The 24,451-nt window shown below is 43.8% G+C and overlaps 1 protein-coding gene across 1 annotated transcript; it reads right to left on the bottom strand.

Moving 5' to 3' along the window:
• Positions 1-4,400: 4,400 nt before the first annotated feature.
• MUC17 (mucin 17, cell surface associated) lies at positions 4,401-23,406 on the bottom strand. Its single transcript, XM_037139127.2, has 11 exons — positions 23,298-23,406; positions 22,553-22,741; positions 21,925-22,052; positions 21,497-21,555; positions 19,243-19,394; positions 18,685-18,753; positions 18,437-18,599; positions 17,408-17,569; positions 17,146-17,243; positions 6,258-6,337; positions 4,401-4,862 (listed from the first exon to the last, which is right to left on the bottom strand). The coding sequence occupies exons 1-11, from the start codon at positions 23,404-23,406 to the stop codon at positions 4,821-4,823; spliced, it is 1,251 nt and encodes a 416-aa protein (XP_036995022.2). The 3' UTR covers positions 4,401-4,820.
• Positions 23,407-24,451: the final 1,045 nt, after the last annotated feature.

Raw genomic sequence — 24,451 nt, forward strand, 5'->3', positions numbered from 1 at the left:
GCTCTATTCACTTCTCAGGACCCCAGTTGTTCTTAACTGATGCTGGCTGACCTGGCCCCCCACCCCCACCACACACTGCCTCCTGACCTTGGCTGTCTCCAGGAGGCACTGCACTAATCAGGCTGATTATCGCCCAGGTCCAATTGCACTTCCCCTGGCTACAGCACACAGTAAATTTCCTTAGCCGCTGGCTCCCTGTGAGTCCTGCCTCTTGTCAAGCAGCCTGCATCAGGAAGTCAGCCCTCCCCCCTCCCCCGTCCCTGCCTGCTGTATCATCACCAATGAATCAAGCAAAACACAATTTTCCCATCTTCCCAGCTCTAGTAAAATCTCTGGGGTTCTGAATGCCAAGACCCTTATGACTTTAAGAACTGAATTTTAGAGGATGCTTTAGAAAATTATTTCTCTCATCTCTACACATTCTGAGGGTGAGCTAGTGGCATTAGTCTTAGCTAACCATCAGGGATCGGTCCTTGAACTTCCACCCTCATTTCATACTTGTCCCATCCCCAGGGCCTCTGGGTGACTGAAAGTGGCATGACAAGACCCACAGAAGTGAAAGAGGAAGACCAGGATGCTGTGTTTATTCCCAAACCCAGGGCCCCCTGGGATGGAGAAAAAGCTCTGCTGACCATTTCTTCTGTCTGGATCTCTCCCAGACAGAGTGAGGCTCTCAGCAGGGGGAGGAAAGGAGCAGAGAGGAAACCAGAATGTGTGAGCACGGCATGCACGGCCTGGGCTAGATTCTGTGGCTTGGAACATGGTGCTTTCCGTAGGATTGGAGATAAGCGTGCATGAAGCAATTAGAGAGCAAGTAAGAATTCGATTATGCTGTGTTGACAGAAGCCAAAAAGGCCAGAGAAGCATGTGATGAATTTGACAGGAAACGATTTAAAAAACATTGAGGGAATGAATCTTGATTCAACTAAATTAAACAACCATTAATAGCATCTTCTACGCACAAAGCACTGCGTTAGGAGCTGTGGGGAACAGAGGGAACAAAGCCTCATGTGCCCCGTGTGGGGATGGACGGGTAGGGAAGGTTATAAACGGGACATAAAAAATATACATAGCAGTGTTCAGGAGGGCTCTGGCCTGAATGTTCGTGCCCCCCAAATTTATACATTGAACCCCTAACTCCCAACGTGATGGCATCTGAAATGGGGCCTTTAAGAATTAGATGAGGTCATGAAGGTAGGACCCTGGTTTAACAGGAGTAGTGCCCTTATAAAAAGAGTCACAGAGGGCTTGGCCCTTCCCCCACCCCATCCGGTGTGTGTGCACACGCACACACAAAAGCAGCCACGTGATCATGCAGTGAGAATGTGGCTCTCTGCAAGCCAGGGAGAACATCTTTACCAGAACACGACCTTGCTGGCACCCTTATCTTGGACTTCCAACCTCCAGAACTGCAAGAAAATTCATGTCTGTTGTTAAAACCATATAGTATTTTGTTATGGCAGCCTGAGATGACTAAGACATAGGTGAGAGAGATTAATTGTGAAAGGTTGTATCAGATAGGGTTTCTTGGAGGAAGTGGAATGATAGTTGCAGGTTGAATCAGGTTCTAGAGAGGAAGGTGTGGGAAGGGCACTTGGGGCTGAAGAAGCAGCCGAGGGATGTGGGTGGCATTTCAGCAGAACATGCCATAGAGAGATGGAGAGATGGAGCCATGAGGGAAGGTGGGCCCCAATTCCAGGGACCTTGAAGACTGCTAGGAGGAGTTTGGATGTTGCTTTAATAAGAAGGTGGAGGCGTCAATGTTTCTGAGCAGGTGAACAGCATAACAGGGAAGGATCCTGTGGATGCTGCAGAAAGGGCAGGCCTTGGGGAGAGTAGCCATGAGGCGGACAAGGCAATATGCTGGACCAGAGGTGATGGGCCTACACAGACACCTGGCCCAGACAGGAGCAGCACCAAAGGGGAGTCACGGCACAGGGAACTGTGTGACGGGGGGTGGCACAGGTGGCCAGATGTGAGCCTGCAGGGATGGTTCTCAAATTCTTTTTTGCTTGTAAGCCCCCACCAGACTCTCCTCTCTGTGCCTGGGTGTATCATCCACCTCCAACCTTCTTTGTGCATCTCTGTGCATTTGGATTTCCCCGTTTCTGAGGAGTGGCAGGACCTCTCTCTCATACTGCTCCCAGTCAAGCCCATCAATCTGCAAGTGTTGGAAGACAGGAAGAAGAGACTTAAAAGAGAAGGGCTATGGAGAGAGAGAATTGTGAGGGAGAAAGCTGATGTAACAATAACTAATGTTTTCTCTCTTTTTAGAACTTTATGAGCCAGACTTTTTCCCCAAGGACTTTCCATGTATTAACCCAGTTAATTCCAAGAGTGGTCCCACTGGGAGAGCACATAAGTGGTGGTCGGGAACAAAGACATGACTGGTTTATAATCTCAGCTTTACACCCACTGACTGCATAATCTTGGGCAATTTACTGGATGTCTCTTTGCCTCAATTCTCTTACCCATGTAATGAGGATGATGAGAGTTCTCACTCCACAGAGTCATAAGGAATAAATGAGTGAAAATATAAACCTGGACTGGCGCTTGGCACAAGGTCACTCAGTTTTTTACAGCTGAGAGAACTGAGGTCCACAGAGAAATTACTTTCCCAAACTCACCCAGGTAGCTGGATAGATGACCCCATGTTGGACATGGGCCAGATATGCATTTAGCCATCTAGCATGTCTAGCATGGAGCAGATGTGAGGAGAGAGCAGGACAAGGCTGAGGTGGGTAATATGGTTTCAGACTGGATGTGGGGTCTGTAGACCTTCTAAATGCCCCCTCCATGGCCTCTGATGTCTGGGCCTGTGGAAGGCAGGAGGCAGTTCTGACAGTAAAGATTCCTGGGTTCAGTGCATGCTGCATACTAAATGTGTTTCCCCCACCAGAATCGTATGTTGAAACCTAATGCCCGATGTGATGGTTTTTAGGGGCCTTCAGGGAGGTGATTAGGTCATGAGGGCAGACCTCCTTCCACACCACGGGATTACTGCCCTTGTAAAAAAGGCCCAGGAGAATTATCTTGCCCTTTTCACCATGTGAGAACGCTGAACAAAGACAGATGTCTGTGGACCAGGAAACAGGTGCTCACCAGACACCAAATCTGTCCATACTGTAATCTGAAACATCTCGTCTTCCAGAACTGTGAGAAATCATCGTCTGTTTTGTATAAGCCACAAGTATATGGTGTTCTGTAACAGTAGAGTGAACGGACTAAGACAGCCCAGTTTTAGATATGGGGATGAACCAAGTGAAGCTTAAAGCTCTCTAACCAAGGAGGCCAGGACAGAATGGCAGCGAGCTGCTGAACGGTACCTGCAGATGCTCTAAGTGTCCGTGTGGGGGCAGCAGAGCCCACGCTCTTTCTTAGGTTAAGGTTTAAGTGGAAGAGACTTTCCAGAACAAAATTAATCCTGAGCTGCATGGCAGAAAGAGTAATAAGGCATTCTAAAAATGGTAAAAACTTCAATGATGGGAGCGACTTTAAAAACAACTTAGTCCTTATTCAGCAGAAGGCAAGAATGCATTCAAATGGTCAAATATGATTTTCGCAAATTTAACTGAGGGAGTTAATGAGAAAGCTGAAAATAGAACCCAAAACTCCATCTCTTCGGATCTATGGAAAGAGCCTGCTTCCAAAAGAAGAACTTGGTTCTCTCTCAGCAGGAAGTGAGTCCCTCTGTCATATGAGCGAGTGAATGTGCGTAGGATCCCCATGGCATCCTGAGTGGCCAGCAAGTGATGCCAAGGAAGGTCAGGAGATGACACACTACCTGACTGCAGATTTCCTTTTTGTCATCTTGAGGCCAAACTCATCATACCCTACATCCTAGAGGACAGAAGGGGAGCAGAAGAGAGCATGGCAGGTGAGAAACAGGAGTTTGTACTGGAGAATGGCATGGAAACCATAAAAAATTTAATAAAAATTGTGTTTATTTATTTATTTATTATAATTATATTAACAAAAGAAACAATCTGTAGATTAAAAGAAATTTTTAAATACTCATAACCTTATATACTCAAAGAAAAGCTATATTCTTTTTAAAACATATGTTTTTCATGAGGACGGAATGCAATAAATCTTAAACATCATTTTCGTGTAACAGTAAGTGCAATCCAGTGTTTGATGCATCACCATTGTAAACCGGGGGGGGGGGGGGACGCTGTCCTTGGTGCTGAAGCTTGGCACGGAGCAGGGAGAACTCCCAGAATGAGCTGAAGGGACTTCCCTGAGATCTTGACAAGCCCATTGGAGCTTGCACGGTGTTTCTACTTTTAAAAAATATTTTATTGTGTTTCTATTACAGTTGTCCCAATTTTTTCCCTTGCTTTCCACTGCCCCGCCCACCTCCCTGCTCCCACAGTCAATCCCCACCCTGTTGTTCACATCCATAGGTCATTCATACATGTTCCTTGACTAGTCATTGCCCCTTCTTTCCACCCGTATTCACTGTCAGTGAATCTTCTGATCACTGTCAGTCTGTTCTTTGTTTCCATGCCTGTGGTTCTATTTTGCTCATTTGTTTGTTTGCTTATTAGTTTCCTCTTATAGGTGAGATCATATGGTATTTGTCTTTTGTCACCTGGCTTATTTCACTTAACATAATATTCTCCGGCTCCATCCGTGCTGTTGCAAAAGGTTGGAGTTTCTTTTTTCCATCTCAGAACTGTGGTTTCTCTCCTCTTCCCCTTTATTTCTTGTTATGTTTCTGTAGAATGCTCTCAATGTGAAAAAGTTCCATCAAACTTAGCTGAACAGAGGTCTCCTCACTTCCAGACCCCACAGCTCCATGTGAAGTTGTCTGTGGCTTAAAGTGATGTTAACATCACCTGAGGCCTCTGAAATTTTATCTGGAAAGAGAGTTAGAACTATTTGAGGGCTGGGCCCATGAGAAACCTGGAATTTGGAAGCATAAGAGTCTTGGAACAGGGGAAGCACTCAGTTTAGAAGTTGTTCTATTAGAACCTAGTGCAAACTACTGTATCCCTCCACTTGACCCAACTCCAAATTATGCAGGTTAAAGGTGTCCTGGCTAAGAGTTCATTTCTGCAACAAAGTTGTCTTCAGGGAAGGGAACTAGCACCTGAAGCCAATCACACTTCTTTTGAGGTGTGAATAGTTTGAGGGTATTTCTTTTACCCTCAAATACCCATCCACTTAAAATAAAAGTGGGAATTAAGGAGTTGTCACCCCTTACCCAAGTGACCTATCTTGGCCTCAATCATAGTGAGACAACTTGACCTATGTACCTCATGAGGTGATGCAATGCCATTATCTCTGACATACGCTTAGCAAAAATGGTTAAGCTGATTGTAATCAAGCTCGCAGAACCCATTGCCAGTTTATAGAAAATACAGAAGATTGAGGGACAAGTTAAATGACACTGTAAGGAAATAATTAGACAAATTCAGAATGTGAGACATTCTTTAAGACAACCATTTAGACTCTTACAAAAACGAATACAGGTGTGGGCAAAAGTATGTTTATGGTTGTGAATACAAAACACAGAGTTTGTTCTTAAATTATTACTTACTAATTATTGTATTATTTTCCATATGAACAACTATAAACTTACTTTTGCCCCCCTGTATATTAAAAAAACACGTAGAAGCCAGTCATAGGTTAAAAGACCAAAGAGATACAACAGAAGTCAATGACTGAAATTTGTAGTATTCACATTTGAAAAAACTGATAATAAGAGATGTTCCTGGGTTAATTGAAAAAAATGGATATTCAATGATATTCTAGAATTATCATCAACTTATTGGGTGTGATAATGGCATTGTGAGGTGTATACTAATGTGTATAGCTATCAAGTGTCATACTGTTTGCAACTGACTTCCAAATGGTTCAGCAACAATTCATATATAAGTTAAACATGTTAAACATTGTTGACTTAGATGAGATACATAGGTATTTATTGCAGTACTATTTTGACTTTCATATGTGTTTGAAAATTAAAACAACTGAATAAATTGGTCATCAAAAGACCTACTTAAATGCAGATGGAAACCTCTGAGCCTAAAGCCTCAGGGTCTAAAAAAGGTAGCCCTTGCTGCTTAGCTCTCCTCCCCAACCCACTGCCATCCCAAGTTATGCCCATCTCCCAGCAGCACAGGCCGGGATGATCACCTGGACTAGCAAATCATAAACATGGCTGCTTTCCTGACGATCCTACCATGGTAGGAAGGCAGATGGGGTCTCAGAGCAGAGGGAGGCAAGCATTTCATGCAGACACATCTTACCTTTTTGTTAGAGTCTATGTGGTCCAAGGTGGGCTGGAAGTTACTATAAATGGAGTCCAGGTCAATGGAGTTCTCTTGTTCTAGACAGGGAGAAAGCCCCATTGGAGAAGAAGGTTAGGAAGACAAGCTCTCATTCCCCTCTAACACCACCCACTGCTGGGTGAGGGATGTGTCCCCACTTCTCAAGATTCTGAAAACTTTTGCAAACAAGAGAGGCTACCTAAATTACTTGACCTCAATGAATGGTTTGACTGATTCTCAAAAGATGTAAAAAAAAATCACATTTAAAAATTCAACAAATTCAAAAAGAAAAACCATAAGTGCTTTACCAGCACCTTCAAGTTGATGAAGTACAGCAAGATTTGGCTTGGATTGGGTGGCATGTGGCAGCTTTTGGACACTGGCTGCCCCAGTTCATAAGTGTGTGGGTTTTCTTTCATGTGGGTTTACTACAATGTTTTTAAATGAAGTTTTACCACTTTCCCCTGAAAAATCTTAAACATCTTTGTTAGATAGTATTTCTAGGTGCTGTATAAAGAGTGTTTTTTAATCTTTAAAAAGTTATTTATTTATTTATTTATTTATTTATTTATTTATTTATTTATCTTTGGAGGGGAAGAGAAAGAGAGAGGGAGAGAAATATCAATGTATGGTTGCCTCTCGTGTTTCTCCTGCTGGGAACTAGCTTGCAATCCAGGCGTGTGCCCTGACTGGGAATCAAACCGTGATCCTTTCATTCACAGGCTCGCACTGAATCCACTGAGCTACACCGGCCAGAGCTAAGAATGTTTTTTATATTACCATATATTATCTGTTTGTTATTGATGCATAGAAATACAATTTGGACTTCTAGCCAAGATGGAGGCATAGGTAGACACACTGTGCCTCCTCGCACAACCAAAATTAAGGACAACAAAAATTTAGAGAGAAAAAAACAACCAGAACTGACAGAAAATTGAACTGTATGGAAGTTAGACAACCATTCATCCAGATCAGTAAGAGGGGCGAAGTTGGCAACCTGCAGAGAGAGGTTGAGGCAGGAAAAAGTGGTGGCTGGTGGACCAGGGTGTGCAGGTGGTGGCTGGCAGCCCCTGGGCGCAAGGTGGCAACAGGCAGACCCAGTGAGGCGCGCAAGGCAGCTGGCTGACCACGATCACACATTCACATGCAGATAAACCAGGCAAAAAACAGGCAGCGAGACAGACCGCACAACCCAGGGCCCCAGCAATGGGAAATAAAGCCTAAAAGCACCATTCTAAAACACCTGTGGGGGTTGAGGTGCCGGGAGAGACTTCCAGCCTCTCAGGAGAGTTTGATGGAGAAACCCACAAGGTCCTAGAACGTACACAAGCCCACACACCCAGGAACCAGCACCAGAAGGGCCCAGTTTGCTTGTGGGAGGAGGCAGAAGGGACTGAAATCCAAAAGAGAGTGGAGCAAGTGCCATTGTTCCCTCTCTGTCCCCACCCCCACATACAGCATCACAACACAGCAACTGGGTTTCCCAGGCCTGGTGAACACCTAAGGCTCCGCCCCTCACTACATAACAGGCTCAACCAGACCCCTCCCCCCCGAAAAAAGGCTCAAACAGAAGAACAGATCAAAGCCCCAGAGCCAATACATCTAAGCAACCTACCAGATGCACAGTTCAAAGCACTGGTGATCAGGATACTCACAGAATTGATTGATTTTGGTCCCAAATTAAATGCAAAAATAAAGGCTAAACTCAGTGAAATGAAGAGAAATGCACAGGGAACCAATAGTCATGGGAAGAACACTGGGCCTCAAATCAATGGAGTGGACCAGAAGGAAGAAAGAAACAACCAAGCAGAAAACAATAAAGAAACAAAAATTCAAAAAAAATGAGGAGAGGCTTAGGAACCTTCAGGACATCTTTAAACGTTCCAACATCCGAATTATAGGGGTACCAGAAGGGGAACAGGAAGAGCAACAAGTGGAAAACTTATATGAACAAATAATAAAGGAGAACTTCCCCAATCTGTCAAAGAAAATAGACTTTCAAGAAGTCCAGGAAGCTCAGAGAGCCCCAAAGAAGGTGGTCCCAAGGAGGAACACACCAAGTTGCACCATAATTACATTAGCCAAGATTAAAATGAAGGAAAGAGTTTTAGAAGCAGCAAGAGATTAAGGGGACAGTCACCTACAAAGGAGTTTTCATCAGACTGTCAGCTGATTTCTCAAAAGGGACCTTACAGGCAAGAAGGGGCTAGAAAGAACTATTCCAAGTCATGAAAGACAAGGACCTACATTCAAGATTGCTCTATCCAGCAAAGCTTTCATTTAGAATGAAAGGGCAGATAAAGTGCTCCTCAGATAAGGTCAAGTTAAAGGAGTTCATCATCACCAAGCCCTTATTATATGAAATGTTAAAGGGACTTATCTAAGAAAAAGAAGATAAAAAATATGTACAGTAAAAAGACAACAAACTCACAGTTATTAACAACCACACCTAAAACAAAAGCAAACAACTAGACAGGAATAGAACCACAGAAATGGAGATCACATGGAGGGTTAGCAACAGGGGAGTGGGAGGAGGAGATGGGGGAAGAGGGTACAGAGAATAAGTAGCATAGATGGTAGGTAGAAAATAGGCAGGGAGAGGGCAAGAATAGTATGGGAAATGTAAAAGCTAAAGAACTTATGACACATGGACATGAACTAAATGGGGGGAATTGTTGGTGGGAGGGAGTGTGTAGAGTGGAGGGAATGAAGGGGGGAAATGGGACAACTGTAATAGCATAATCAATAAAATAGATTAAAAAAAGAAAATTCAATTTGCCTTGTAAAATTGATCTTACATCTGGCAGTGTTGCTAAATCTATTAATTTCAGTGATTTAACAATTTTTTAAATTTCATGTAAGACAACCACATGAGCAAATGACAGGTTTATATTTTTCTTTCCAACCTTTAAATACTTCATTTTTTTAATTATTATACTGATTAGGACACCCAGGACAATAATTTATAGAGCTGGTGATAACCTGTACCTTGCTCCTGGTTCAATACAGGGGTTGACAAGTACCTCCTTGAGCCAAATCCAGCCTGACACTTGTTTTTATATGTCCCACAAGTGAAGAATTTTTGAAAAATTTTAAGTGATCGATAAAGTTTTATTGGAACACAACCACACTTCATCCATCATTTATATATTGTCTATGTCTGTTTTCATGCTACCTCAGCAGAGCTGAGTAGCTGTGACAGAGATCATAAGCCCAGGCCCAATACATCCTTTATAGGAAAAGTTTGCCAATCTCTGGTTAAATTGAGTGACTTTTGATGTTTTCTCACAGAGAATGATTTTTGTGTGTTTGTGTGGATACCTTTACCAGGAAATGGAGATTCTATGACTATTTGGATGAGTTTTCATGATAGGCAGATAAGGACATTTACTAAATGCTTTATATTGTGTCTATTGAAGTGATCATATTTTTCTTATTCTGATAATGTGGTGAATTCATAAGTAGCTATTCTAATCTTGAACATTTGATGTTTTTTATACCTGCTAGATTTGTTGTGCTAATTTTTTGTTTTGCGTCTTTATATCTTTGTGCACAAGTAAGTTTGGTCTTTAAATTTATTTTCTTGTACTTTCTTTCTCTGGTTTTGCTATAAATGTTTATGGTAGGCCCATAATGTGAATGGAAAGAATTGTCTCTTTGTCCACTCTCTGAGTGAGTTTGTATCAGATTTTCAGTCTCCGCTCTGTCAATGCTTGGTACAATTCACTTGTAAAACCATCTGAGCCTGATTAATTAAAAAAAAAACACAACAGTTTTAGAACCATTCTAAATCTTGCCTAAAATTTATGGATTTGTTGGTTGGAAGATGTTTATAATAGTCTTTTATTAGCTTTTAAATCACTGCTGCAGTCAGCACTATCTCTTTACTCATTGCTAATGCTGTTTGTATCTTCACCCTTTTCTCTTCATTAGTCATAAGCAGAAATCAGTCAATTTTATTACTTTTAAAGTAAGAAACTTTTGACTTGTTGACTCTTTTTATTACATTTCTAGTTTCTAGTTTGTTGACTTCTGCTCTTTATTTTTACACCTTCATTCTTTGAAGTTATCTTGTTGTTGTTTTTTCCTAACTTTCTACATTGAAAAGTTGGCTCAATGATTTCCAATTGTTCTTTTTCTCCACAGTACAAGTGCTTTTAAGGCATAAGTTTACTTCTGAGTCCAGATGTGGCCGCATCCCACACATTTTGAAACCAAGTATTTTCATTATCATTCAGGTCCAAGTATTTTCTACCTTCCATTATGATTTCTTACTTGGTTCATGTGTTATCTAGAAACTTAAAAAAATTTTTTTCCAAGATACAGGATTTTCGTTTTTGTTTTCCAAAAATATTCTTGTTATTGATTTCTAGCTTGCATGTGGTCGGATGATATAGTATGATTTAATTAATTTTTTAAAAAATTATTGAGACTTTTTTCTGACTTTGTGTGTGGAGATTCTTACAAGTTTTCTATGTACGTTTACAATGAATGTGTACTCTCCAGTTGTGAAATGCAGTCTGTCTATGACAATTATATTAAGATTGTTACTTATTTCATATGGAAGTTCCACATCCTTGATGATTTTTTTTCTGCCTACTTGATCAAACAATTACTAAGAGATTTTATTTTTTTTAAAAATCTCTCACCATGTTGGTAGATTCATTAATTTTTACTTGTAGTTTTGTCATTTTTTAAAAATTTAATTTCTTTGTCTTTAGAAGGGAAGGGAAGGAGAGAAGGAGAGAAATATCAATGTATGGTTGCTTCTGGTGCATCCTCTGCTGGGAACTGGCCTCTACTGGGAACTGACCTGCAACCCAGGCATGCGCCCTGACGGGGGATTGAACTGTGATCTTTTGGTTCGCAGGCTCATGCTCAATCCACTGAGCTACACCAGCCAGGGTAGTTTTGTCAATTTTTGCTTTATTTTTTTTAAGCTGTATTAATAGGACTAACAGGTTAAACTTGTTATATCTTCTTAACAAAGTAAACCGTTTTCCCAGCAGATATTGATAATTTTTTAAAAGACTTTATTTATTTATCTTTAGAGGGGAAGGAAAGGAGAGAGGGAGAGAGATATCAATGTATGGTTGCCTCTCGTGTGTCCCCTGCTGGGAACTGGCCTGCAACCCAGGTATGTGCCCTGACTGGGAATCGAACCACGATCCTTTGGTTTGTAGGCCCATGCCCAATCCACTGAGCTACACCAGCCAGGGCTGATAATTTTTTATAATTCTTTTTGCCTTAGCGTTCATTTGTCCACAGTGAATACAGCTACATATAGAACAACAGCTATTTCAGTTACTTACCTGTTTTCCATACTTTTGTTTCATCCTTTCTTCGTGCTTCTATTTTACATGTGCCTTTCATATACAGTGAATAGATTTTTAAATTCTACTCTTAATCGAAATGTTAACTTATGTATATTTTTATAGTTATTGACATAGTTATTGGATTATTTTATCTCTCTCATTTTGTGCTATTTGTCATGCTCTTTCCTTTTTTTTTTGTTTCCCCTTTCTTGCTTTTTTGTGGATAAACTAAAATGTTTTCCTCATTCTATTTTTTTTTCTTTAGAATTTAAAGACTCAGGACTTCCAGCCAAGATGGAGGCGTAGGTAGACACACTATGCCTCCTGGAACAACCAAAATAAGGACAACAACAATTCAGAAACAAAGTAACAACCAAAACTGAAAGAAAATTGAACTACAACCAAGGAGTTAAAATAGACACATTCATCCAGACCAGTAGCTGGGGCAGAGTCTGGCAGCACAGGGTAGAGGGGTTGTGGCACAGGAAGTGGTGACACCGGGTGCACAAGGCACCCAGGCATGCAAGGCGGCACCAGGCAGACCCTGAGCACCCAGGCAGCGACTGGCAGACCCCAGACATGGGGTAGCAATGAGCAGACCCAGCAAGGTGGAGATTGAGAAGCGAGGCACCGTGTGCAAGGTAGCTGGCTGACCGGGTAGCAATTCCACATTTGTGTGCAGATAACTGGGGAGCGAGACAGATCTCGCAACCCAGGGTCCTAGCTCCGGGAAATAAATACTAATTTATTTCCCTATTGAACACTGATTGAAAACACTTGTGGGGGTTGAGGCACAGGGAGGGACTCCAGCCCTCACAGGAAAGTTTGTTGGAGAAACCCACAGGGTCCTAGATTGCACACAAGTCCACCCACATGGGAATAAGCACCAGAAAGGCCCAGGTTGCTAGGGGGAAGCAGTGGAAGAGACTGAGGTACAACAGAGCAGAGCAAAGCACCATTTTTTTCTCTCTTGGACCCTGCCCCCACATACAGCATCACAACCCAGCCATGGGGGTTAAATTGCCCTGGTGAACGCCTAAGGCTCTGCCCCTCATATGTAACAGGTGTGAACAGACCAAAACATTATGGCGCAAGCAGAAAAACAGCTCAAAGCCACAGAGCCAATACTTTTAAGCCACAAAGAGATAGCCAACCTATCAGATGCACAGTTCAAAACACTGGTGATCAGGATGCTCACAGAACTGGTTGATTTTAGTCACAAATTAGAGAAACAAATGAAGGCTAAACTAATTGAAATGATGGAAAATGCACAGGAAACCAATACTGATGGGAAGAAAACTGGGACTCAAATCAATGGAGTGGACCAGAAGGAAGAAAGAAACAACCAAACAGAAAACAATAAAGAAACAAAAATTCAAAAAAAAAATGAGGAGAGGCTTAGGAACCTTTAAACAACAGGACATCTTTAAACCTTCCAACATCCAAATTATAGGGGTGCCAGAAGGGGAACAGGAAGAGCAACAAGTGGAAAACTTATTTGAACAAATAATAAAGAAGAACTTCTCCATTCTGGCAAAGAAAGTAGACTTCCAAGAAGTCCAGGAAGCTCAGAGAGTCCCAAAGAAGGTGGTCCCAAGAAGGAACACACCAAGGTGCATTATAATTACATTAGCCAAGATTAAAATGAAGGAGAGAATCCTAGAAGCAGCAAGAGATTAAGGGGACAGTCACCTACAAAGGAGTTTTCATCAGACTGTCAGCTGATTTCTCAAAAGAGACCTTACAGGCAAGAAGGGGCTAGAAAGAACTACTCCAAGTCATGAAAGACAAGGACCTACATCCAAAATTGCTCTACCCAGGAAAGCTTTCATTTAGAATGAAAGGACAGATAAAGTGCTCCTCAGATAAGGTCAAGCTGAGGGAGTTCATCATCACCAAGCCCTTATTATATGAAATGTTAAAGGGACTTATCTAAGAAAAAGAAGACAAAAAACATATACACTAAAATGACAGCAAACTCACAATTACTAACAACCACACCTAAAATAAAAACAAACTAAGGAAACAACTAGAACAGGAACAGAACCACAGAAATGGAGATCACATGGAGGGTTAGCAACAGGGGAATGGGAGAAGGGGGGGAAAGGTACAGAGAATAAGTAGCATAGATGGCAGGCAGAAAATAGACAGGGGGAGGGCAAGAATAGTATGGGAAATGTAAAAGCTAAAGAACTTATGACACATGGACATGAACTAAAGGGGGGAATGTGGGTGGGAGGGGTGTTCAGGGTGGAGGGGAATGAAGGGGAGAAATGGGACAACTGTAATAACATAATCAATAACATATATATTTAAAAAAATTTAGCCCTGGCTGGTGTAGCTCAGTGGATTGAGCGCGGGCCTGTGAAGCAAAAGGTTGCTGGTTTGATTCCCAGTCAGGGCACATGCCTGGGTTGCAGGCCAGGTCCCAGCAGGGGACACGAGAGGCAACCACACATTGATGTTTCTCTCCCACTCTCTCCTTCCCTTCCTTTCTCTCTAAAAATAAATAAATTAATTAAATATTTTTTTAAAAGAATTTAAAGTTCCACCAAGATTGAGGCATAGGTGGAGACACCGTGCTTTCTCACACAACCAAGTTTAGAGACAACAAAATATTAGCAACAGAAAACACAGCCAAAACACAAAAAATCAAACTTTTCGGAAGTCTGATAACAACAAATTCTTCAGCCTGACCGGTAAGAGGGGCGAAGCCAGCAGCTGGAGGAGTAGGGTTGCACAGGAAAACTCGGTCAGAGGACTCAGGCCCGGAGATCCCAGGCTTGGGGTTGCAATGGGCGGACCCAGTGAGCAACCCAGTGAACGACCCAGTGAGCAACCCAGTGAGCGACAGGTGGACCGAGCAAGGGCGCAGGGCGGGGGGTTGACTGTGGTGCCGAATTCCTTCGCAGACAGAGCAGCGAGGGAGCGGGCGGTGAGATGGGACGGAGCAGGCCCCAGCAGCGAAGGCGACAGAGGGAGCCGCCATTTCCCTGCTCTGACCCCGGCCCCACATACAGCGTCACAACCCAGTGACCTGAGTAGCCCTACCCTGGTGAACATCTATGGCTCTGCTCCTCACCCAGCGGCAGGAAACAGGAGAGGGGGACACCATTTCCCCACTCTGACCCCACCCCCACATACAGCGTCACAACCCTGCAACCCCACCCTGGTGGCCCCACCCTGCTCCTAAGGCTCTGCTCCTCATACTTCACGGGCACAAACAGACCAAAAATGGCTCAGGAAGATCTCAAAGCCCCAGAGCCGATAAATCTAAGCAATGAAGAAATAGCAAAACTTTCAGATGCACAGTTCAAAACACTGGTTATCAGGATGCTCACAGAACTGGTTGATTTTAGTCACAAATTAGAGGAATATATGAAGGCTAAACTAATTGAAATGAAGGGAATTCCACAGGAAACCAATAGTGATGAAAAGGAAACTGGGACTCAAATCAAGGGAGTGGACCAGAAGGAAGGAAAAAATGACCAAACAGGAAAATATGAAGAAACAAGAAGTCAAAAAAATGAGGAGAGACTTAGGAACCTCCAGGACATCTTTAAACACTCCAACATCCGAATTATAGGGGTACCAGAAGGGGGAAAGGAACAACCACCAGTGGAAAACTTATTTGAACAAATAATGAAGGAGAACTTCCCCAATCTGGCAAAGGAAATAGACTTCCAGGAAATCCAGGAAGCTCAGAGAGTCCCAAAGAAGTTGGACCCAAGAAGGAACACACCAAGGCACATCATAATTACATTAGCCAAGATTAAAATAAAGGAGAGAATCCTAGAAGCAGCAATAGATAAGGGTACAGTCACCCACAAAGGAGTTCCCATCAGACTGTCAGCTGATTTCTCGAAAGACACCTTACAGGCAAGAAGGGGCTGGAAAGAGGCATTCCAAGTCATGAAATCCAAAGATCTACATCCAAGATTACTCTATCCAGCAAAGCTTTCATTTAGAATGGAAGGACAGATAAAGTGCTTCTCAGATAAGATCAAATTCAAGGAGTTCATCATCACCAAGCCCTTATTACATGAAATGTTAAAGGGACTTACCTAAGAAAAAGAAGATTAAAAAAATGAACAGTGAAAGGACAGCAAACTCAGTTATTAACAACCACATCTAAAACAAAAGAAAACTAAAAAGGACAGCTAGATCAGGAGCAGAAACATAGAAATGGAGATCTCATGGAGGGTTAGCAACCAGGGAGTGGGAGGAGGAGAAGGAGGGAGAAGGTACAGAAAATAAGTAGCATAGACGGTAGGTAGAAAATAGATAGGGGGAGGGCAAGATTAGTATGGGAAATATAAAATCTAAAGAACTTGAGACACGTGGTCATAAACTAAAGGGGGGGAATGGTGGGGTGGGGGTGCATGGTGGAGGGGAATGAAGGGGGGAATAGAACAACTGTAATGGCATAATCAATAAAATAAAAATTAAAAAATAACAATTAAAATGCCAAAGTTTAAGGATAAAGAGAGAATCTTAAAAGCAGCAAGAGAAAAGAAGTTAGTTACCTACAGGTGAGTTCCCATAGACTGTCTGCTAATTTCTCAAAAGAAACTTTGCAGGCTAGAAGGGATTGGCAAGAAATATTTGAAGTCATGAAAAACAGGGACCTACAGCCAAGATTGCTCTACTCAGCAAAGCTATTATTTAGAATTAAAGAGCAGATAAAGAGCTTCCCAGACAAGAAAAAACTAAAAGAGTTAATCATCATCAAACCATTATTATATGGAATGGTAAAGGAACTTATTTAAGAAAAATAAAATCAAAACTATGAGCAATAAAATGGCAAATATATATAAACAATTTAGTCTAAAAAGCAAATTAAGCAAACAAGAAGAACAGAGACAGAAGTATGGATACAGAGACCATTTTGATGATTGCCACATGGGAGAGGGCATGGGAGAATAGGTGAAGAGGTGGAGGATTAAGAAGAACAAATATGTAGTTATGGAATAGCCATGGGGATGTAAAATACAGTGTAGGAAATGGAGTAGCCAAAGAACTTATCATACACATGACCCAAGGACATGAACAATGGTGGGGGATTGCCTGAGGCAGTAGGGGGTGCTAGGTGGAGGGGGGCAAAAGGGGAAAAATCAGGACAACTGTAATATCACAATCAATAAAATATAATATTTAAAAAAGAAAAAATAAATAAAAATAAAAAGAATTTAAAGACTCAATTTCTAGACACTTGACCTAACAAAATCTATAGGTAATCACTTCACTGAGCTATAACCCACCTGTTAATGAGCTTACCCACTCCTAGGTGCTTATCTGTTTCTACAGAGGCACAGTTTTGCGGTCTGGAGAAACCTACAACCTTCCAATAACCTGCGATACCTCCTCATGGTCTAAGTATGCTCCATCCAGGGCCTTGAAGGAGCCAGCTGTGGAAATAGGGCTGCAGATGTGGAACCCAATGTTTTGGAGAAGAAAATGCTTTTCCTCTTTGCTCCCTCAGCCCCTCCCACATGCCTCAGAAGTAAGTCTCCACACTGAGATATTTTCAGTCCACTGAGAGTTTCTAATACCTTCGCAGGTGTCAAAGCCCATGTTTTGGAAGGTCCCATGGTCTTTTTCACCATCCTCTCCATGCCACTTGTTCAACTGAGTCACTTTGGATTTCTGCCTGTTGAGAGAAACATGGGAGAGATCTCATTTGGAGCAGAGAATGGGAATAAAAATCTGGGGATTGGCTCTGTCCACCCCAAGGATAACATAATTAAAAACAGGGGGGGTCAGGAAAGGAGGAGGAGATGGAGGCAAATGGAAAAGTCAGTGGCAGTGGCTCACCTTTTCACCTCTCTCCTGAAGCGGAACACGAACACCAGGATGATGACAAGGACAATCAGTATCACTGCACCCGCTGCCCCCAGGAGCCCGTACACCAGGCTCTTCTTGGTGCTAAACTCGCAGGTTTCCCCCCTGTACCAGTCAGTGTCCGTGGTCAGGCAGCTGAGATGGAGAGAAGGAGCAGGTGAGGAGAGGGAGCCATTCAGAATCGGCCAGCCAATGCCCACTGTCCCCCAGCCTCAGAACAAGCCCTGACCCCACAAGTGGATAATGAGGAAAAGGTGAAGAGATTGATGGGATGCACAGTAAGGAGCCCTGAGGGGATGAACAGAAACAAAGTCCAGCTTCCATGGGTGGGCCTTAAATAGACACAATACCCAGCTCTAGGCCTATAGGTTCTACAACCAAGACCTAACTGGCCCACCTAGGATTTCCCTGTACTGCACCCAGCAACTTGAAAACCCAGAAAAGACCATTTCACCCACACAGTAACCATCTTAGTTTTCAACCTCTCTCTCTATGAGGAAGAACAATCCCCCATGCCTGATTCAGAACAACTCCTCCTCCCTGGAGATGCCCTTTCTAAACCTTGTTTTTTTCCTCCCCAGGACAGCTTTGCCTTCCTATTCCCTTCGCTTTTACAGGCTTTCCACCCTCCCCATGTAGGTATGATCTTCTATCTCCATTTCACCAGCAGGGGATATTAATCTCTCCCTAGAAGCAAGTCCTGCCCTCCCCATCTGACTAGGGCCTTTCTGAGGCTGGGGCCTTCTCTCTGCTTCCTCAGAGCTTGACAGTCTCCTCTGCTTCACTGGACACAAAACACAGAGAAAGGAGGGCAGCTATTGAACCATTCTCAGTTCATTCTGGACCTGGCCTTGGGGCTCTGGCCATGAGTGTCCTTTGTGGCTGGCTGCATTCAGGAAAGTCCAGGACTCACTCCACAACCTTGGAGTCTTGAGGATTGGGGTTCCCAGGGGGTGCAGAGAGAAAGGCCACCAGCCTGGAGTGGGATGGTGAGACACTCACTAGCAACGCGGGCCACTGCGCTCCAGCATGCACTTCCCATAGTTGCAGTTCAGGGAGGTATTGAAGCCAGGTTCACAGCGGCTAATGCACTTTGGTTTCTGGTCCTCATACACCACGAAGAAGTAGTCAGCAAAGTTTTTCCCAGCTTTCTCCCGGCATTCCTCTGAGGGAGCATGGAGGCACATGATCAAAAGTCTGGGAGCTCTGCCTGCTTCCCCTGCCCTCCCTGAAGCCCCTGGGTCACCAACCTTCAGGGCTGTATTGGGTAATTGAAATGCTTTGCACCTTGGTGGCGTTCTCTTTGAAGCACAGCATGCCTGTGAAGGAGACACAAAGCCCCTGATGAGCTCGTTTAGCAGGGGACTCAGGTGTGTGTATGGGGGGGAGGGCATGGGGGTGAAAATCAGTCCCTACAAAGAGGAAATGGCAGTCTCATTTCCAGCTTTCCAGAGCTGTGACCCACCCCCCAAGTGTCTTTCTTCTCCTATACCCTCCTTGGCCAAGATCCCCACACTTCTCATTGCACTGAGAAACATCTAGGTTGGGCAATAAGTCAGGCTCATCCTCATTTTTGTGCAGATTTGGGATTTAGCACATCTGCCTCTGCATCCTCCTTTCAGAGCCTCTCTTGGCACCTGCCAGTCAGAGTGATAAAGGGTTGGGACTGATTTCTGGTCTCTTAGTGTTCTCCCATTCCCCCACCCCCACCCCATCTGCCTCTCTGCCCTCCCCCACCCCAGGCGTAAGAAGCTCAAAGATTCTTTGAAAGCCTCCTCATGCTCCTCCCCAGAAGCCTAGGAATTTACTTGTGCAGTTATTATCCACCATTACTTGTTCGTTGGTTATATAGTTAATTTTTTGTTCTATCTTCTCGGTGGCATTCTTTAAAACTTCCTCGTATTCCAGGGTGAAATTGGTCTTCAGGAGGACGTCATGCTTCACCACCACACTGCCACGACTGAGCAGAGAGAGAAAGATGTCCTTGGTCATCCTCCCGAGTGCTAATGGGTACTCATCTCCCCAACCCTTTCCCCAGGCAGGCTTTGCCTTCTCAGCCCACATGGAAAGGCAGAGCTGGGAGAGGATGGTTGAAAATGAAGACCCAATGTCTATTGGGTGAAGGCTCTATTGCAGGCACTGCACTTGCACATCACTGTAGGACCCATATCACCTGGAAGACTCCGGGAAGGCTTGGGAATGAAGATGGACAAAGGAATAGTACCATAGAAGTGGTCGACCTTAAGGCATTACTACATTTACTGAAGCAGGAGACTGGGCAGCTTCTGGCAAAGTATCCATAAGGGGCCATTGACCATGGGGGAGGAGGGTGCACCAGGGATTTCTACGAAATTTATGATTTTCTAGGTGATAGGCTGGCTGTGGGAGGTCTGTGAGCCTTAAGACTGTATGCAAAAATTTCAAGGTGCATATGTCCATTTTTTATACTCCTGCAGATATTTGTTAATTCTAAGAGGAGTCCCTGATACCTAAAAGGTTAAAATTCTTGTCAAAAGTTTCTCCCTACTCCCTGCTCAAGAGTTAGGAGAAGCCAGGGCCTCAGACATGCTCACAGCTTCCCTTTGCTTCCTGTCCTTTCCCCTAGCTCCCAATGCCCCACTCTCTGATCAAGAATCATTTTCCTGCAGTGTGCTTTCTCACAGACCTCGGAGCCCAGCTGTCCTCCTAGTTGCCTAAGGAGGTGAGATAGACGAAAACCCACGATGCTTTTAGGCAGGACCATAAAGGTGCTGGCTCAATGCCTGGTCCACAGAGCTCATCCTCTCTCCCTCTGTTGCCTGAGAGACTGAAGGACAGGAGGAGTACAGAGAGGAGGACTGGCACTACAGAGCCCCCTACTCCCACCCCCAACCCCAGGAGCAAAAGAGGGAGTCCGACAGGGCCAGCACATGCCAGTTTGGGAGAGGAGTTTTAGGGGCAGAAAGAAAAACACTGTTTCCTTCCAGAGCAGCTGAGCTGCCTAAAAGCTGCCCTGCCCTGCCCCAGGTTGGCCTGGCACCTGCTGTGCAGGCAGCCTGGGCAGAGACTTGGGAGCCCCACCTGGTCCTATGTGGGGTGGCCTCTCTTGTGAGAGAGATGTTTTATGTTAGAATTGGGGAAGGAAGGAAAATGAAGTCTGGTAAACAGCATTTTCTATGCTTTTTGTAAAAACATTTTTTTCTTTTGTTATAAGTTCCTTTTGAAAATTATCAATGATGGCTCTGTACCATAAGCAAGGATACCTCCCTTGTATCCCCAACGATTTAATGAAGTTGGGATCAGTAACAGGGTAAAGATTCTGTGAGGGAAGAATCCTATCCTAGGCAAATAGGAGTGAATATAGGACAATCTTTTGTCCTAGGGGTTTCCCTTTGCAAGCTAAGTTATCTTGCTTCATCAATAAAGACTAATGGGGTGTCCATCACACAAGTTGTAGCCTTCAGGTGTTCTGGTGTTTTGGTATCTTGGTACTACCACCCTGTAAATGCCTCAGTTTCTTCATCTGCATAATGGGAACAGCCCTACTGACCTCACTCACAGAGTGGTTATGAGCTTTCCTTTGGAAAATGTACATGAAACTATAATAGTTAGAGGGTTTTATGGGCTGAATTGTGTTCCCCAAAACCATACATGTTGAAGCCCTAATCTTCTGGTATCTCACAATGTGTCTTCACAGAAATTATTAAATTAAAATGAGGCTGTCGGACTGAATCCAATCTGATCAGTGTCTTTATAAGAAAAGGAAATTTGGTTACACAAAGAGAACCAGGGATGCACATGCCCAGAGGAAAGACCATGCGAGGACACAGTGGGAAGGCGATTGTCTGCAATCCAAGGAGAGAGGCCTCAGCAGAAACCAAACCTGCTGACCCCTTGATCTTGGACCTCTCACCTCCAGAACCATGAGAAATAAATACCTGTTGTGTAAGCCACCCAGTTTGGGATATTTTGTTATGACAGCTCTAGCAGACTAATTCAAGGGGCATAGTTACAATTGTCTTAATAATTATGACTACAGTTTCCACTCCATAGACCTTTTTCCTAGGAGCCTCAGATACTTACATCAATTCTGTGATGTTAATCCCTTCATACTCAGGGATTTCAGCATAAATGAAGTCCATCTGAAAGGAAAGGAGGCCACTGTTACCCCAGAGGTCCCGCCTGGGGGCCTGCTAGGCCTTTCCATAGAACCTCAGGAGGGCAGAGGACGGACTTGCAGCATCTCCCTGTCCCCACCCCCAGAGGACAGGGGCACTCTGCCCAAGCAAAGATGTCTCTTCCCAGAGACCAGCCCTGCCCCTGGGACTCCTGGGAAGCCCCAGCTGGAACCTTTCTTTGTCTTTCCCCTCCCTCCCTGGAAAGCCCTGAGGAAATGGTGAACTGAGAAACTCGCACACCTCCAACATGACGTTCATCTATGTTCTTAGCCCTTAGAGACCCCTCTCTGGGGAGATCTGAGTAGCAATGGGGACTTGCTGTCCCAGGCCCACCTGATTTGTGAATAATTTACTGAAATTCTGGAACTCCAGAGAAGACCGGTCTTGTAGCTTGTCGGTATAATTCACACTGGTCACTGTTACACTCAGTTTCATCTCCGCAGAGACAGTCTCCGGAGGTTCTGAGGGGGGTCAGACAACAGCGTCACTGAGGGCAGGACCCACTAAACTTCCTACCCAGGAGATCCATATCACTGGTGACTATGCCCTGAGTGGGGGAGTAGCCTGGTCTCCCACCCCCAACCCCCACTCAGATCTCACCAGAGTGCCCCTGGAGAGAGGAGGTACAATGTACTCCTCATGGCTCTGCAATGGAGCCCAAGGGACCTTGGGTCTAAGTGTATTAGAGAAATCTATACACTTTTTCTATTCTTCTCCATCATATACTCACTTATTTTAAGTATATTTTATGGTAAAATCTGTACCAAATTTGGATTTTGTTCCAAACTATACCTTCTTGATTTATTCATTTAAAAAATATTTCAACTTTCTTAGCACTGGGTAAAATCATTCTTGCCCCAGAAAGAGGCCATATTGCTAGCAAAGAAGGAGCAGGAATGGTTGCCTAGTGTGGAGGTGTGGCCCAGGGTTGGGGAAGAAAGAGCCCTGCAGTTTTACTCACTTATCTCGATGCTCGAGACCACCTCCTCACACCTCTGCCCCTGGTACAGGCTGGTGCACACACACTTGATTCCATCCCAGGAGCCTCCATTCTGGCAGACCACTGTCTCAGACTGGCACGTATCTCCTCTAAAGCCAGGGAGACAGTCACAGGCCTTCCCGTTCCATGTGCCTCCGTTGAGGCACTTCACTGAAAGGGACAAGACCCATCTCAACCACATGTATTTGTGCGGTACTTTATAGCTTGCAACATATTTTCACAGACCACAATGTAATTTGATGTTCTCTGAGCCCCTGGGTGGGAAAGGCAGTATTATGCTCACTTTACAAATGGGAGAAGTGAGGTGGAGTGAGGCTAAGGTTCCATGTGGAAGCAGAGTTGATCTGGTTGTGGAGTCCTATTTCCAGCATGCTTTCCTTTAGCCCCAGAAATCAAAGAAAGAAAAACCTGGTGTTGTGAGAAGTGGGGGCAACACAGTCAGGACTGAGGGTGAGAAAAAAAGATACAGAGACTGAAGAGAACTCAGAGAACTTCATCAGTGTGGAATCCACCAAGGTTGGGAATAAGCATGCCATTGTCCTGCAACGCCTGGTTCAGAGGAGCTTGTTCTGGACATCATTGCCATTGTGACTATTTCTGACCCATTTTTAATTTTCTGGGACATGGAATTTGAGGAAGGAGTGCAGACTTAGTTTAAAGATAGGAAGTGGTTATAGACAGCTCTCAAACATCTATGCCAACCAACCTGGAAAATCAAAAGTTCTGTTCTTTTTGGCTTTTCTTGAAAAGAGCTGTGCTTGTGAAGACCAGTATTTGAGGTACAGCTCCTCTGGGGAGGCACTTGAGGGGTGCATGCACTCTATGAAACCCTGCCCTACCTCTCTCTCCTGGTCTACCCCACAAGACTCAGAGAGCAGGAGCCACACCCATAACAGTCACATCGAACTGCCTCTGCTTATAACCTCTGGTCCAAGATATTCAGGAAGAATGGGAGAGATGACACAAGAGTCCTTGGCACAACGGAAACTCATGAATCCTCTCTCTCTCTCTACTGAAGAATGTCCAGACTGGACCAAAGTGCTTAAGCCCATAGTTGTGAGTAAAGCAAAAGCAGATGCTTGGGGGTGTTCACCTGTTGCCCAACGGTCTAAAGATAAAGCCAACCTCGAGGGGATAGGAGAAAGACAGAAGGGACCATCTGCCTTCAGGGAGATAACCAAAACTAGCTCCAGGCTCAGCAGTCACACAGCCAACTGGCATTCGCTGTGAAACACCTGCAGGATTTACTGGGAACACAAGGTGTACAACTCCCTTCTGATGACCCTCAGTCCACCACCTAAGAACCAGAGAGAACTCACCAAACAAAGACATATTGGAGAGAAACCAGAGAACAAAACCACATAATAGAAAGGTCAGGGAAAGCAGAACTCAACAGAGGAACAATTTACAAAGCCTTAAGAAAATGCAGCAGGCAAAAACTGAAGAACTGCCTTTCATCTTTATCAATGTAAGACAGATTGGGCAGTGTCAGACATAGGTCACATGTCTGTAAGCATATCTAGTGTTCATTTAAATCAGTAAAGCTTTCAATTATTTTAACTAGTACACCACAAGTCCTCACTTAACAATACCAATAGGACTGCAAATTAAAATAATGTGTAATAAAACCAACTTTACCATAAACTGACTGATATAAACAAGAGTTAAGTTCCTAAGTCATCTCATTAATACTATAATAAAATGAAGTTACAGGAGACATTATTTGAAGACCTACTGTACTTCCTTCAATGTATGTCAAATACCCTTTCCCAATCTCATAATAATACTGACTGGTGTAATAGTATACCATATACTATATACTGTATATAATAAAATAACACTATATTATAACAGTGGGTA

The sequence above is a fragment of the Artibeus jamaicensis genome, unplaced genomic scaffold (assembly GCF_021234435.1).
Source record: "Artibeus jamaicensis isolate MK-2021 breed Jamaican fruit bat unplaced genomic scaffold, CSHL_Jam_final contig_956, whole genome shotgun sequence".
NCBI lineage: Eukaryota > Metazoa > Chordata > Mammalia > Chiroptera > Phyllostomidae > Artibeus > Artibeus jamaicensis.

Coding starts and splice junctions, on each gene's coding strand:
- MUC17 (XM_037139127.2), bottom strand. CDS start 23,406: ATGCACCCCTCAAGTGCCTCCCCAGAGGAGCTGTACCTCAAATACTGG. Junction 22,742..23,297: donor CAGAACTTTTGATTTTCCAG/GTTGGTTGGCAT, acceptor TGTCCCTTTCAG/TGAAGTGCCTCAACGGAGGC. Junction 21,556..21,924: donor GTAAATTATTCACAAATCAG/GTGGGCCTGGGA, acceptor CTTTCCTTTCAG/ATGGACTTCATTTATGCTGA.